This window comes from Peromyscus eremicus, chromosome 18, assembly GCF_949786415.1.
Source record: "Peromyscus eremicus chromosome 18, PerEre_H2_v1, whole genome shotgun sequence".
Lineage (NCBI taxonomy): Eukaryota > Metazoa > Chordata > Mammalia > Rodentia > Cricetidae > Peromyscus > Peromyscus eremicus.
In genome coordinates this window covers 24,806,946-24,823,789 of record NC_081434.1, presented here as the reverse complement: position 1 = coordinate 24,823,789, position 16,844 = coordinate 24,806,946, and the positions used below count along the sequence as shown (strand labels likewise).

Genomic DNA, 16,844 nt, shown 5'->3' with positions numbered 1-16,844 from the left:
TCTGATCCAAGAGGACAAAATGACTTGTAGCCATTCCGTTGCCACTTTATACACTGTACAAACCAGGAGGACAGATTAAGAAAAGCATAGAAAGTAGCAGTAACACTTATCTTATAATGGTACTAACTGCCTTAGAAAGTGTCTCAGAATTCACAAAATGCCCAGCCTATAATGACGGTGACTACCTGCAACATCTGCAGCAACCAGCTGAGGAGTCAGCCTTGAAACCATCTAGAACAATCTTTTAGGAACAGTATTTGCTTGTTGTGGTTGGCACTTACCTCATCATACTCAAAATCCTCTAAATCTATTTCTTCGTATTCTTCTCCAGATTCTTCATTCCTGAGAGCCTCCAGGGCCATGGCCAGTTTCTTTCGTAAAATAAAGCCCTTCCAAACTGCCTGAACAAAAATGTGAAGTATGTTATGCAGGGTTACAGATCAAACCCTAAACCAGATTCTCTGTGTTATCCCATTAGGAAGATAAAACATCCTAAAACTTAGTTTAATGGCTCAATAATCTGTTTCTTGAACTTTATGTGACATGTAAAACTGCAAGATAAATTAAACGACCACATGTGTCTGCATCTCTAGAGACGTCCTTTGTGGTAAGCAGAGAAGTGTCTTTAACACTCCCCTCTACTGCACATATAGGTCAGCCAATCAATTATCTGACAATTCCTCCAGGACCCATTCTGAACCAAGAAGAAAGACATTTTTAAAAGGTCAATTTTGCTCATTTCCAAATCATTATGTTTAAAATAAGACAAAGCTCATTTAGAGAAACCCCAGTGTATTTAAGTGACCATATTAAGGAGGTAGTATTATGGTCCAAAATAAATTAATTTCAGGACAAAAATTAAGTTAACACAGAATAATGCAACTAAAAATAGCCCTGTTCCTTAACAATCCTGGAGTAGAGAAGCTCTCCAGCCTATGTCCCCAAGTACAGTAAAACTCCAGAGAGTGAGCTTTAGGATGCAGGAAGTCTAAAACCAACATTGAGGTACTGAGTATGTTGAAGTACATATGAAGGTATGATTGCTATTGAAGTACAAATGTATGTATGATTGCTTACATTTAAGAATTAAATACTAAATTATGAAATTAATTTTTCACATGGTGATATATGAATCAACATGTATTGATACATCAACAGAAGCTTGAATTTCCCACCACTTGGGAGGTAGAGACCATAGATCTAGGTGAGGCCCAAGGTTGACGCAGTTTTTAACAGTGAGTTCCAAGCCCTGTCTCAAAAATTAAGAATAAAAAGCTTTAACTCTCTAACCAATCAGCCTTTGAATATGAATTTGAAACCATGTGCATGCTCAAATAATTGTTAAAAACTAAATTATATGAATAGGAAAGAACTAGATAATAAAAAATATGATTGATCCTCTGTGTATAGTTATACAAGATCTTTAAAGTGATTTTTTAAATGGTTTTATTGATTATAACCTAAAAAAATACACCTCAGATGCAAATTGGACTGTGAGAGGTATTTTAGAACAGTTTCAAGTAATCAGATTTTTTTATAGCAATATTATTAATATTTTTGCTACTCTAAGAATCATAATATACAAAGTGGCCAGACTATATTTATCAATGGACATCGCCCACATCTGCAACAGCCAGTCTCAGAAGTCAGAGCACAGAGAAGAGTCTAGGAAGCTGAATCAGAACCCTGGGAACTGTCCAAGTACCATCGAGAGCTGTCAGTGGATGGATAACCTCCCTGCTTGTAACCCTATGGAAGATTCACTGAAGAATGCTATATATGCTTTGCAAACTAATCCGATAGCTTGCTTCAACCCTAGGCTCCTCCTCACCACCTTTCCATAGCAGCAGTCACCAGTCAAAGCTTTCCATTTCCTTCACTAGAAAACACCTACATACTCTTCTCCATCATTCAGCCACTGGGATTGTGGTTCCTACAGGACATTCTGAATAAGGCACCTGTGTGAAGGCCCACTGTGTGAGCGTCTTCCAATTTTCCATTATTTGTGTATAAAAACCCCTGACCTGGCTATACACACACCACACAGGTGAAGAATGAGAGAGAGAGAAAGGGAAAAGGTGAATTAAATATGCCATTGGGACCCGATTTTCTAAAGAAGATAATAGACACACATACTGAGTGGAATAAATGAAAAAATTTAAGGTGTCAAATGTAATTTTAAAATAACTGAACAATGTAAAAGGATCACTATTCTATCATGTGACCCATCATATATAAATATGGGACAGTAAATAAGGATCATTGGTTTTCAAATTTATTAAATGTCTCTCACATGCTATGTACAGATGGTAGATCTTAAAACATGCAGTCAAACCTACATAAATGAATTTTCTATTCTAACAGTGGTAGGCAGATCTTTGTGAGTTCGAGGCCAGCCTGGGCCTACAGAGCGAGGTCCAGGAAAGGGTGCAAAGCTACACAGAGAAACCCTGTCTCAGAAAACAAAACAAAACAAAAAAAAAAAAAAAAAGGAAGGGAAAGTTACAGATTCTTTTCATGAACGTTTTTATCACTCTAATACCCAAACCAAATAAAGATCCAATAACAACAAAAAAGAGATTGATAAGCCAATATCCCTGATTAGTATAAATTTAAAAATTCTCAATAAAATACTTGCAATCTAAATTCAAGAACACATAAACAAGATCATTCACAATCAAGCCATTGCATTGCATTCCAGAGATGCATGAACTGTTTAACATAATAAATCACTTAGACTCAAGGACAGAAACCACATGATCATCTTAGGCTACTGACTTTCAGATTAATTTTATATTCTGCTACTTTGCTGAATATTATTATTAGCTATAGGAACAATACTAAGTGAACTCAGTGGATCTTTAAAAAGAGCACATGAACTTGAGAAGCAAATGGGGTGAGGTGTATTGATTCAAAATTCATTATATGTGCATATCAAATTCTCGATAAAAAGAAACTAAAGCAGATAATAATAAATGGAAAGGTATAAAACATCAGTGGCCTTCCTATATACCAACTACATACACACTGAGAAAGAAAGCAGGAAACAAATCAATTTATAATAGCCTCATAAAATATCTTGAAACAAATCAAATCAAGTAAGTAAAGGATTTCTACAATGAAGAGAAGTTTTAAATAACATTATGTGGTTCAGCTTGAACCACATTCATGCTCATAATATTTCAGATATAAGGCTTATTATCTACAGTTTTAATAGTCAGCAGAACCACAGCTACCTGCTAGCCTACAGCTTGCAAATCTATACAAGTGTAGAATAAATTCAAGTAACTTTAAAGCACTGAACCTTTTTAAAATACAGAATTACTGAGTTTGAAATTAACCTGAATATGAAGAGCAGCCTTCTCCCTCAGTTCTTGGATATTCATAATATTTTTTCTTCTTTCTTCATTTGAAGTAGTTTGGTTATTAGTGAAGGGATTATGCAGCAGTTCTGTTGTGGTAGGATCTATTTTTGCAGAGAAATTGATCTGTCTGCGTGCAACGTAACTACGCCATTGGGCTTGAATGAACACAGCTTCCTTACTAAAAGGAGAAAAAAAAAGAAGAAAATTATTTTAGTATGCATGAACACACAGAAGGTAGTTAGAGGTCTTCATAAGCTGCTGCAAACTATGTCTTATATATATGACAGGGAAAGTGCACCCATGGACTCTCAACAACATGGGTGCCTGTGCAGGGTCACCACAAGGCAACACCAATTGGTATGGTGTTGTGGATGAGGATAATCCTACAAAGCCCCACACTTAGATGATGAGCTACAGATGATAAATGCCTGCTGAGAAAGGGAAAATCGGTGTTATTCAGGACTGAGCTCCTGATAGGTTATCCTGTCCCACATGGTTATCCCTAAATACATATGAACAACATTAAATGGGTAAGTCAAGTTGTATTTATAAATAAATATGTGCATATATATGTATGTATATATGTGTGTGTGTATGTGTGTATGTGTGTGTGTGTAACAAATAATTAAGAAAAAGTTATAAATTTGAGAATGAGTAAAAGAAACACAGAAATTGGAGGGGGAGAGGAAAGGTGAAAATTATGTAAATACAGCACTCAAAAGAAATTCTCAAAAAATAGAAAAGAGGTCTTTGTGACCTGTACATGAATAGAGAGAATATAAAATGTCATTTGAAAACAAAACCCCTTTTTTGTTTAATTATTGTCATAAATGTAAATTACTATAGACATCCAATCTGAAAGAAAAAAAATGAATCAAGAGTTCAAAAAGGGATTTATTTAGTTTAAGAGAGACTTAAATTTTGCTTTGTTTTAATTCCTTAAAGATGAAAGGTATTAGAGATTCTTCTAAATAATGAGAACATTGTTAAAGTGGGGAGAGTGTACAGAAGAGGGGTTCTAAAAGTATAGAGCAATATGGACTTGGCAGGAAGGGTTAGATGCTTATCACTATGGGTTGCCTTAGACAGGACAAGGAAATGACATTGATAGCATTCTCCATGGTAAGAGGAAGGACCCTAAGAGGTTTTACCAGCTTTTCTTTACTTCTTGGCCCCTTGAAAATACTATATTCACTTATATGTCCATTAGGAAATTCTAATTTAACAAGAATCTTAAAAGGTCTTATTAATTGAAAACCCAGAGCCAGATATTGGGGTGAAAACTGAGAGATCAGAGGAAGAGGACAAGCAACAGACAATCTCATTCCACTGACTCATTAGCCTCCAGAGAGACTTATTTCCTGTATTCCCACACCTATATGCCTTTCTGTTCTGCCATTTCACTTCCTTTCTCTGCTCAGCTACGTCACTTCCTGTCTCTCTGTACAGACCTCTATGGTTAGTGCTGGGATTAAAGGCGTGTGCCACCATGCCTGGCTCTGTTCCCAGTGAGAACTTGAACTCACAGAGATCCAGACGGATCTCTGCCTCCTTAATGTTAGGATTAAAGGCGTATGCTACCATTGCCTGACTTCTATGTTTACTGTAGTGGCTGGCTTTTTCCTCTGATCTTCAGATAAGCTTTATTGGGGTACACAGATAAAATATCACCACATTCTAACATGTCATAGGGAACAGCTATTTGTCAATTTTAGATACTGAGTAGCTCTCCTGAGTTAGGATTTGCTTTTTTTTTCTCATACAGATCATTGAAGGAATATTATCAAGCTAGAGGTGTAATCAAAATTCTATCTTAATTTCTTGTGGAATTCCTGAATTTGATTTAAAAATTTGGAGAACAGATTTCATTCCTCAAAATTCCCTTGACAGAGTTTTCAATAAGTTTACGCTTGATTTGGTGGATTGAATGAGATGTAAATCCATAATCTTGAACATTTAAGTATTTGGTCTGGAGGTTTTTCATGTGCACTATGAGCTGTGGCTCCAGACACCATGCCTTCCTGCTACCTTGCTGCCTTGCTCTAATGGTGATGGATTCTTATCTCTTTGGAACTTTACCCTCAGATAAACCCCTTCTACAAATTGCCTAGATTAGGTGTATTATCACATCAATAGAAAAGTAACTTACAGGGAAGTTGGTACCAGGGAGTGGTTTATTTTGTGAATGAGAAGGCCTGAGAAATATCATAACAGGCTCCTAATAATGAAGTTAAGAACTAGGCCTCGGAGCTGGGGATTTAGCTCAGTGGTAGAGCAATCCTAGCAAGCACAAGGCCTTGGGTTCGGTCCTCAGCTCCGAAAAAAAGAAAAATAAAACAAAACAAGAACTAGGCCTCAGTTTCTTTTGTGGAACTTCTCCAGGACCCTAAATTGAAGAATCTGTACATGTTGTTTTTGTGGGAATGCAGTTACTTTGGGAATTTTGACCAGAAAAGCTACTGAATGCTGTAAAGAGAGATTAATGAGCCATTTTAGAGGAGCTTAGAAGCGAGTAATACTGAGAGCAATTTGGACCATGGAGAACCAAGTCAATGGGTTTCCAAGGGGAACAATATTATAACAACTGAGAATATTGTTACATTTTGGTAAAAAAAAAAATGTGTTTGAGTTCTGCCCTTGTCCTAAGCACTTTCCTGAGGCTACATCTAAAATCTAATGGACTAATTGCTGGAGGAGACTTCAAAAGATTTAATATTGATACTGTCCTTTGGTGACTAATAATCACTATTGTGCAGTTGTACAAAGAAGAGCAAGTGGGCAGAAAGCAATGTAGAGTTCGAAGAGAAAGAGAACAATGTTGCAGTCAATGCTCCTTACTGAGAGAAATCAGCAAATTCAGGAAAGACTTGATCTGCTTTGGAACAAAGGGAAGGGTACCCTGAAGGTAAGACCACCTAACCAAGCTTCTAAAGTCTGAAAGCAAAATTCCTAAGGGATTTTCTGCTCCAAGAAAGGAACAACAACCAAAACCTTCCACAAAGTGATTCCAGGGGCCAAGGATCTATTATAACCTGTCAGCCATATCTCCTAAAACTATCCAAAGGTCCCTACCATCTAGGAACCCAGTATTCAAGCGCCTGAGACAGGAGTACCTCACTGAAACCACCACATTCCATTTCCCTACCCCTACAGGACATATCATAATGAAAATGTATTTAGTCTAATGTCAAAGTCCCCATAGTCTTTAAATCTCACTACTATTAAAAGTCCAAAGCCTCTTCTAAGACACACATACAAACAGGAAATATAACATCTATAAAAGGAAAAGGTCTTACCTTGTTTCACTGTGTTCAGTACTTTGATGATTATCAGAATTTGCCATCTTCATTTCTCGGAATGAGGCTCTTCTGGTGGAGGGACTGCCTATCCTACTGTGTTCATTTTTTTGTACTATGTTTTTCTCCTGACTTCTTCCTTCTGGTTCCTCCCAGTTTATTGGGGAAGGTCTGGAGCCAGGGTCCATCAGGTTTTCAGAAGTATCTGGTGAATCAGTCCAAGAACGGAAGACCTCGTTTTCGAGTGTGCTGTTGGTGTTTGAAAATGCTGGATGTTTTTTCTTGGTGTCTGGTTCAGTCCTCTTGATGATATTTATATCCCCATGTTCATGTGCACGTCTGCACTCATCACTGAGTTTCATTAAGTTCTCATAGTAGTGACAGAGTTTGTCTCCAGCATGCAAAGTAAGAATGTCCCTGAACAAATAAAAGACGAGAACATTAAATAAGTAGAACTACACCAATGGACACAAAAACGTGTAGGTTTTAAAAATAAAATTTACTATATGGCCAAAGATGGACTTAAAATTGGCAACATACTTCACTATAATTTATTTCTAATCACTTATAGACAATTTTATATGATTTTGAACAAAACTCAAAACATTAGTTTTTTAAGATCTACGTCAAACAAGACAAAAGATTTTAAACTTTTAGGTCCAATTTAATTCAGGGTATTTTTAGTTTAAAAAAAAAATCAAGCTGGGCGGTGGTGGTGCATGCCTTTAATCCCAGCACTCGGGAGGCAGAGGCAGGTGGATCTCTGTGAGATCGAGGCCATCCTGGGCTACCAAGTGAGTTCCAGGAAAGGCGCAAAGCTACACAGAGAAACCCTGTCTCGAAAAACCAAAAAAAAACAAAAAAAAAAACAAAAAAAAAACATTCTACTATCACAAACATGAGAAATAATGACTACCTCAATTTGGAGAAGTTTTTCATGAACAAAAGTATTTTCAACACAGATTCTTGTTACACAAAATATTGGATAGTCAAAGAACTTAAATTATGGAAAACTTTTCAATTTTGTTTTTCTATGGACAACTGTTAACCATGGCAAAAATAACTCAAAGATAAATGATTAATGTCCTCTTGAACAATTATTGGATTTCTATATTTTAGGGTTTAATCTTATGTAATTGATTAAAATTCTATACTTACTCATTAGTCATACTTTCAACTTTCATTATTCCTGCTTACTCTTGAGTGTGCAGCTCAGTTTATAGCACTAAAGTATAAAAGTATACACAAGGCACTCTATTCTACCACATGCCATAATAAACAAATAAATAAATAAATTACACTTTGACAACTATTTTATGGATAGTTAATAAGTAGTAATAATTTGTTTGAATGTTTTTATTCCATTAAAACTATTTTAAGCAGGTGAAAATTTTAATATGAATTACCCATATAGTCACAAAATTTTAAAATAAAAATGAACTGATGGAAATATGTACCTCAAAATTAATTATTAATAGTAATAATTAAATTATGACTTAGTTTCTAGACACCCTTAGAGCACACTGACCATACCAGACGGTTATCTAATACCAATGATCAACCCTGAAAATATATACATAAGTACCATTGTATGGACTTGTATTTAAGTTATTTAAGTACTTAGGTCTTGTGTGTGTGTGTGTGTGTGTGTGTGTGTGTGTGTGTGTGTGTGTGTGTTACACATATTATGTTACTCATAAATATTTGTAACAACAAGAAAAGAAAAAAGGAGTCCATTTGCAATTAGAAGAGGTCTTTCTGTCTTTCTTGGATAGCAATTATAAGGCAGATTCAACAGATATGTCTGAGAACCTGATTGACTCTGGCTCCAGACCGTCCCCATTCAAGGGGGTACATAGGAAGATTTGAAGGGAGGAAAGAGAATAGAAAATGGTATAATTATATTATAATCTCAAAAGTAAAAATGTATTAAGTAAACAATAAAGATATGGCTTAGTAATTTCATTAAACATTAGGAAACACATACTCTTTTTTCTCTTTATAATGGGACAACTATAGGTGATACACTCAGAAATATTAATGCTCTTGTAATTTCTGGAGCAATGAAAAAATTAAATTCTGTTATGGAAAGCCCAGTTTAATTCATTCATTATAATGCATTCATAATTCAAGGTCAGGAAAAGGAAGCTCTCAGTTTTCAATACTGGATTAGGATAACTCCTAGCTTTTGTCCTCTGAACATATAGAAACATTGACAGCCTTTGTCTACTGTGATGACATAGTAGGGTAATATATAACTATTACATATGTGTAATATGACACTCTATATATACTTTGTATGTTTTCAAACTTACTTTATTCCCTTGTAACTATGAATTCTTGAAGGACAAGAAATCTTGTGAAAAATACTTGAACAAATTTATAACTACTAGATAATGCTAAAGGTAGAAAATGCCCCTGATACACCACTTCTAATCAAACTAGTGTAATCATAACATATCTAATCATGTGTTTCCATTACATTATTTATTTTAAATACAACAGGAGGAAAATCAGAATCTTACCCCTTCTGTGTGATGTACTTGTCAGTTAATAAGTTGAACTCTTGAAGTTGATACTGACAAAGTGCCAATAAACATCCTAGGTCTTGGTGATAGTGTTCTTCAATATGGACATCAGAGTGTGGTTTTAGGATGTCACCATTGAGGATTCTTAGAGCAGGTAATATTTTAAGTATAGAATGCCTAGGAAGAAGTTAATAATCTCAAAAGGACTTATGTTTTAAAATTACCATAAAATATCACATAGTAAGCATAGAATGCTTATCTCAGAAAATAGTTAAATTTACTTAAAAACATTAATTTTCTATCATATGTAAGATGAGTTTTACACATCCTATAGCTTTATTTTACAACGAATAATAACCTCAAATTGCTAATGAGAGAATCAATGTTGGAAACTTGGGTGAAAATTTACAATACAAAATTGTCACTCATAAAAATAATAATCTGAAGAAACTGTATAATGACAATACCTTTGAAAATTGTTGTTTACCTTAGAATTAAGACAAATTTTTATCGAGTCTCATTAAAATATAGCAAGTGGTGTTAAAACAGGGGGTGGAAAGGATTCTGGTCTTATATGATCAAAGACATCTGGAATTATATTTTCTCCTTAATTTTGCCAAAGAATATAATAATAGACCTTTTGAGATATGATCAAAAGACTAAATCAGTTTACAATATGAAGAAGGCATGAGAACAGGACAGATAGCAAGATCTGTAGATCAAACTTAGCCATTTGAAAGTATCTGCCCAAGCCTTTCAAGAGGAAAATGTAAGTGTGTTTCACAATATAGTTAACTCTGTTTCACAATGATCACATGAGAAAACTAGTCTTCTCAAAGAAATAAAAGAAATTACGAGAGAAAACCTAAGACACTGATGACCAATACCAATAACAAAAAAAAAAAAATAGAAAGAGACATGACATGATTGTGGATAGAAGAACTCAATATTATCAAGGCAACAATTCTTCCCAAATTAATTTAGAGATTCAATTCAGTCTCAGCTAGAATCCATGAAGGTATTTAATTAATGTTAATAAATGAATTAAAAAATTTATAGATAGAGATGGAAGATCCAGGAATGTCATTCAAGAAAACATCTTACTTCTAGATTAAATTTGGAGCTATGGTAAGTAAGACAGTATGGATTAGGTAGAAACAAACAAAAACCAAAAGGCACATTTATCAGCAGAACAGAAATGAAAGCCAAATGTCAAAAGAGTAAACACGGGTTGAGGATTTAGCTCAGTGGTAGAGTGCTTGCCTAGCAAGCACAAGGCCCTGGGTCCAATCCTCAGCTAAAAAAAAAAAAAAAAAAAAAAAAAGAGTAAACACAATCAAATGGAGAAAAGGTGGAGACATTTAAATAAAAAAAATGGGAATGTAGAGAAATTCACACCTTTCACAAATATTCACAAATATTAAGTAAAAAGTGCACCATGGACATAATTGTAAAATTAAAGTATATAGAAGATAACACAAGAGGAAAAAGTTTAGTGCATTGATAACCTTCTAGATCAAACAAACAAACAAAAAATCATGAAGAGGGAAAAAAATTGAAAAGCTGAATACAATTAAAATTCAAACTTCTACTCTATGAAAAAAAAACGTGAAAAAAGAACAACCCACAAGGACAAGGAGAAAATATTTGAAAATATAAATCTAATAAAAGACTTATTGAAAATATACAAATAAAAATTAAAATAAGTCATAAAACTAATTTAAAAAATAGGCAAGAGAATGAAACAGACACCTTACTGTGGCGATTTGAATAAGAATGGACCCATAGGGCCATATATTTGAATGCTTAGTTAACAAGGAGTGGTACTGGTTAAAGGATTAGGAGGTAGTGCCTTGGAGTAGGTGTGGCCTTTATTGGAGGAAGTGGGAGTAGGCTTTGAATGTTCCCTGTATCTCTTTATTCCTGATGTCTGTGGGTCCAGATATAGAACTCTCAGCTAATCTGCCTGCTTGCCACTGTGATAATAATGGACTAAACCTCTGAAACTGTAAGCAAGCCATAATTAAATGCTTTTTTAAAATAATATTTGCCATGGTCGTGGTGTCTATTCGCAGCAATAGAACACTGACTAAGATACTCACTAAGGAAGGTTTACAGCATACAAGTATATTAAGAATGTGCATTTTCAAATTCACTAGGGACCTGCAAATTGTTAAAAATTATTGAAAATAATAATGAACTACCATGCACATCTTTCATAATGGTCAAAATCCAAAACACTGATGACAATCAAAACAAATGAACAATCCAGAGCAACAGAATTCCCTTACATTTCTGCTGTGAACCACAGTATGTCACATTTTCACAAATCTGATAAAACAACAACAACAACAACAACAACTAAATATGCTATTCTAGATAACGGAGAAATAACTCAGGATATACCCAAATGGATTAAGAATCAAAGTCCACACTAAACCTCTGTAAAGGTGCTGACAGCCACTTTATTCATTCATAAGTGTCTAAACTTGGAAGCAAGCAAGTTGTCATTTGGGGGTGAGGGTTAGCTGGTCCAGAGAGCCAAGAGGAAAATGCTGAGTAAAGAAGTGACCCATGAAGACGGGACGTGATGACAACAAAATTCATATTAATAAAAAGAAGTCAAAACAAAGGGTGCTTCCTGTTTGACTCTCAGTATAGGACCCTCTTGGAAATTTGGAACTCTAGAAAGAGATTAGAAAGATCACTGACTGTCATAGGATTGGAGGAGCACAGATTCAGAAGGAAGTGGAAGTATTCTGTTTATTTGTATTAATTTGAAGAATGCAATGTTGAGATAACAGTTATCATAGGAATGATAACAGTTCATAGCTATTGAAATAAAATATTGAAAGTGTAAACATTTGATTAGGTTATCACAAAATAAAAAAAAGCTTACTTTCTAAAATAATGCTGCTATTGAATATAATTTATGCATTTATCCACCACACAAAATAGAAAGTCATGGCAGACTTAGAACTAGAAAAATAATGTTTTAGCTTATGCATGACCTGCATCCATTCCTTTCTCATTCTCTTAGACCTTTTTGTTCTCTTCTCTAGATCTTAGACTGTATCCACATGTAGAGATGTTTACATATATATGTATATATTATTGTTTATATTTTATACTGAAAGTATGAAAGTTAATGAGGGACACCACAGCTTCTGTTCCAAATGCCCGTTCTACCTGTATAGAAGTTCACTGGGTAGTATGGACATTTAATCTGGTTAATTTTCATGTGTGATGCTTTTATTTACTTGCAAGGTTTTTTTATAATAAAGTTTATAAAATTTAAAAATTAAAGCTGCTAACAATCAAAACACAAGGGAGTTATCCATTTTCCACATTCTTCCCTCACAAACATTTTATCATGATTAATTAAGTAGCATATTGTTCTGCCTCCATAGAAGCACTTGGTCATGATTCCTACAGGACATGATAATGCCAAACTAATGTCTAATTACAATTATAAATCTAAGGTATGGACATATAATAAAAGGCAAAAAAAAAAAAGGATAAATCTGTATCATCCTGCGTAAAAGAGAAAATGCTCTGATTCTGTGACTCATACTGTTGGTTGAGAGACAATTCTTAAACTGTGGGTCAGCAACCCTAAAGCTTCAAGAGCCGGACGGAAATGCCCTTAGAACATAACCAATGATTTTTTCTGTTTTTAGAACCAAGTCTGTTTTTGTGTGATAGCTTATTCTGCAGAGTGACTTGAGTGGTTGAAGGAATGAAGTGTGTCATGGCATGTTGTCAGTGGGAAAATATATATCAACTAAATCAATTTTCCTATTATACCTTATCACTTAAGACCTGGTTTAAAAAGTTTGTACCTTCCAGAGTACAATAATTTCTCAATGAACAAAATAATACCAAGTCATTGAACAGAATTTTCGCCAGGAAAAAAAATGATGCTGGACTCCGTTTGATTGGACTGATGAAACAAAACTAAAAATGCCTACTTGAGCAACCATCTCTCAGGTCTCATTTTGGCCAAATGAGGAGAAAATAACAAAAGGAAACAATACTTGGGCTGCTATTATAATAGCCATATATCTAATATATTCATTCTTAGCTTTAGACATTCTCTAAATTTCCCAAGGCAACCAATGGCTGCTGAGAGAGGGTTATTCAATTTTCTTTAGATCATCCAATTCAAAAGTGATTGTCCTAAACATATGTGGATATACATATGAGGAATACTAAATGGATTAAGTCATTGTGTATATATGTATTAAAGATTTTAAATACATACATTTAAATATATGTATATACATAAAAGGAAGAGTTCATGAAGTTGAGAGGGAATAGGGGGTTGGGAGGATTTGGAGGGAGGAGAGTGTGAGGCAGAAGTTATGAAAATACAGCACTAATGTACGAAATTCTAAACAAAGAATTTTTTTTTTTTAAAAAATAACTGTTCTTTTCCAATGACTGACAGAAAGAGAGTAGATCGGGATGTGATAGGATGAAGGGTGGAGCTGAAAGGCATAGAGGGAGTGGAAACTGTAGTCAAGATATATTGTATAAGAAAAAGAATCTATTTTCAATAAAATGGAAAACAATATATATGTAATATATAGTTCACGTTTGCTCAGTGTACACAATTAATTGAATTGGAAGAAGACTATAAAAAGATATAAACTAATAAGATGCATGGTTCTCTTCTTTCATGGCATTAAAATTTAGTGGTAAAAATTTAATTTTATTAGTGAAAAAATAGATGATTAAATAATTGTATGAAAATTATTGTATTACCAATTCTACTTTCTCAAATTACTTTAAGCTTGGAATTCTTATCAAGACATTAAGAAAGGGTAAATCCCCTCTGGAAAAGGTACAGGGATCTTTGAGGAAGAGGGAGTGGGAAGATTGTAAGAGCCAAAGTTGGTGGATTACTACCAGGATGGTGTTTACTGGACACAACAGGTTTAGTTGTTCATAGGAACTCACAAGGATTGTGACAGCGTGCACAAAGCAGGCATAAACCCAAGCCAGATAAAATCCCTGAATGGTGAAGGGAGGCAGAAAATCATACTGCAGCCAAGGAGCTGTTAGCATCTGATAGCTACTGAGACAGAGAGAGAGTTCTTTCTAATGATGTGACCCATGGTAGGTCAGCCACACTACGGAGCAGGCCCTACTATCAACATGAAGAAAAGGTGGGAAACGGTGGGAACATGGGAAAAGGGTGATTAAGGGACTTAATTTAACTTGATTTATATTCACAGAAGTAGAGAGACTTCCCTATATCTCATTTCCTCACATGTGTAGCTTTCCTGTTTTCAACATCGTCATAAAAGAAATTTGATACATTTGCAAGTATTCATGAGTGTACACTTAATTATCAGCCAAGTCTATGAGTTCACCCTTGGTTTTGTGTGATCCAGCAACTATATAGCGATGCATATCTGGCACTATTGTATTAAACAGAGAAATTTCGTTGTAATAAAAATCCTTCTAAACAAACAAACAAACAAAAAATAGTTGGGCAGGGCGGTGATGGTGCAAGTCTTTAATCCCAGCACTCGGGAGGGAGAGCCAGGTGGATCTCTATGAATTTGAGGCCAGGCTGGTCTATAGAGAGAGATCCAGGACAAGGACCAAAACTACACAAAGAAACCCTGTCTCGAAAAAACAAACAAACAAACAAACAAAAATATTATGGTCAAAACACAGACACACACACACACACACACACACACACACACACACACACTGAGGAGAAGGAAGAGGAGGAGCAGGAGGTAGAGACTAAAAGACAGGTGGGTAGGAAGGTGAGGGTGCAATATGGGAGGCACTGAGGGAAAATATAATCAAAATACTTTGTATGAAATTATCAAAGAATAAAAACATATTTTTTCTTCTTTTAGAAAGTAAGATCAAGTAAGTTTAAGGACAGCACTGGATGTCAGATGTGTTCCAAATATTGCAGTTGGCACTATTTGGCAGTCCCAGATAAGAAAGGGACAAAAGAGTATTTCTATCACCAGAAACTTTCCATGTGGCTAATGATATAAATATCATTATATAAATTATTTTAGCTAGGGAGTATAATTTAAGTAAGACTGAGCTGGGCTTGGATTTTTGTTGTAGCCTTATTTTGGTGTTGTCTTCCTCATTTCGACACACAAAAGTTCCCAAGCAGTTCACTTTAATCAGAATTTTTTGAAATTCTACTCGATGTAAAAATTTGTATGGCTATTCAAGATAGTAACAATATTTTAAAATCTGAGAGACATATAATCAAGATTCAAATTGAATTTATTTTTTTTAAATATAGTGTTTTCCTTAACTTTTGAAGGGAACAGCAAAAGACAACAGTGTGTGGATTGTCCTTAAGTTCACCAGTCAGCCATGTGAGCTGAAGAGGAATATATGGGAAAGCTGATTAATGTAGGGAATGAAGTATAAGAACACAGTGAGATTTCAAGATTAGTTTTTCCAGCTGGGCTCCTCCTACTCAAGAGCCAAATCAATATTTCATCCAGTGAAAACTTCCTGGTGCATATTCTGCCACTTAACAAGCTCCATTAATCATCAGTCAATGAAACAAATTCTCAAAGGAGATTTCAAATGTTGCCTGTGGATTATGTCTTAAAAGAGAGGTTTTTTTTTCAGTACATCAGTTTTTGCATGTTATCACTGGCTTGACATGAAAGTAAGAAACCAATTGGGAAAATCTATAACTAATCCCTTTGTGGTACCATGGGGTTATGTAAAGTTCACTGAAACAAACTGTATCAAAGTTGCCTTAGTCCTTTCATTAACAAATCCATATTTTATAGACTGCTTGATTTTAAGCCCTCTGGATAAATGAATCTCTTCTTATAGATAATGGAATGTATGTTAGAACAATTGAGCTAACCGAAATTTGACAGGCTCAATTGTCAAGTAAGGAATATGCCGGTCCAGTTTTATTTTATTGGTCCAACTTTCATAAGGAAAACATTGAAGCAGTAAGTTAAATAATTAAATGGGCTCACAAGAAGTTGACAGAAAATGTTTCTTCTATCAAAGCAAAATCCAAGTTAATATCACAATAAGTTGACTTTTCATCGCTGCTTACATCATAATCATATTATTAAATTTTCATTAACTCATCTATATGTGAGAAAATATTATAGGCTAATGATATTTAGGGCTACTTTTAGAACATACAAAGATAAGTTAAACTATTCAAGTAACTTTAATAATTTTTGTAGGAAAATTGGTATCATATTTTGTCACTAGAAATGATAAATAGGATACTCATGGATTAAAAACTACTTCCTTACCTCCAGTTTATTTCCTGAAGTACTGGGTTTCCAGTGAGACAAAGCTCACGGAGAGAGTAGCATGCATTGAACCAACACATGACACTTGTCAGATCTAAAAATAAAAAAAAAGTAAAGAAAAGAATTTGCTAACCTAATGTTAAAACTTACACAACAGTTTTATGAATGACATGAGGATATCAAACCCAACATCATGAGACCTGGTCAATCATCTCAGAGATCCAACTAAATTCCAGGAGAATATATATTGTTTTTATAGCTTATAGTGGAAACATGACATTGTGGCTGCTACTTGGAGGGAACTGACTGGGAGAGTAAATGAGGAAAACATTTTAGGAGGATTTGTTCAATTCGTAATGCCATAATGAA

The 16,844-nt window shown here is 34.6% G+C and overlaps 1 protein-coding gene across 1 annotated transcript in view; it reads right to left on the bottom strand.

Moving 5' to 3' along the window:
* Positions 1–16,844, bottom strand: part of Lrriq1 (leucine rich repeats and IQ motif containing 1) — a 164,479-nt gene that overhangs the window by 94,110 nt on the left and 53,525 nt on the right. The window contains 5 exon segments of the mRNA XM_059245811.1: positions 282–401; positions 3,342–3,543; positions 6,662–7,078; positions 9,187–9,366; positions 16,476–16,569. Coding sequence (XP_059101794.1) covers positions 282–401; positions 3,342–3,543; positions 6,662–7,078; positions 9,187–9,366; positions 16,476–16,569 — 1,013 coding nt within the window.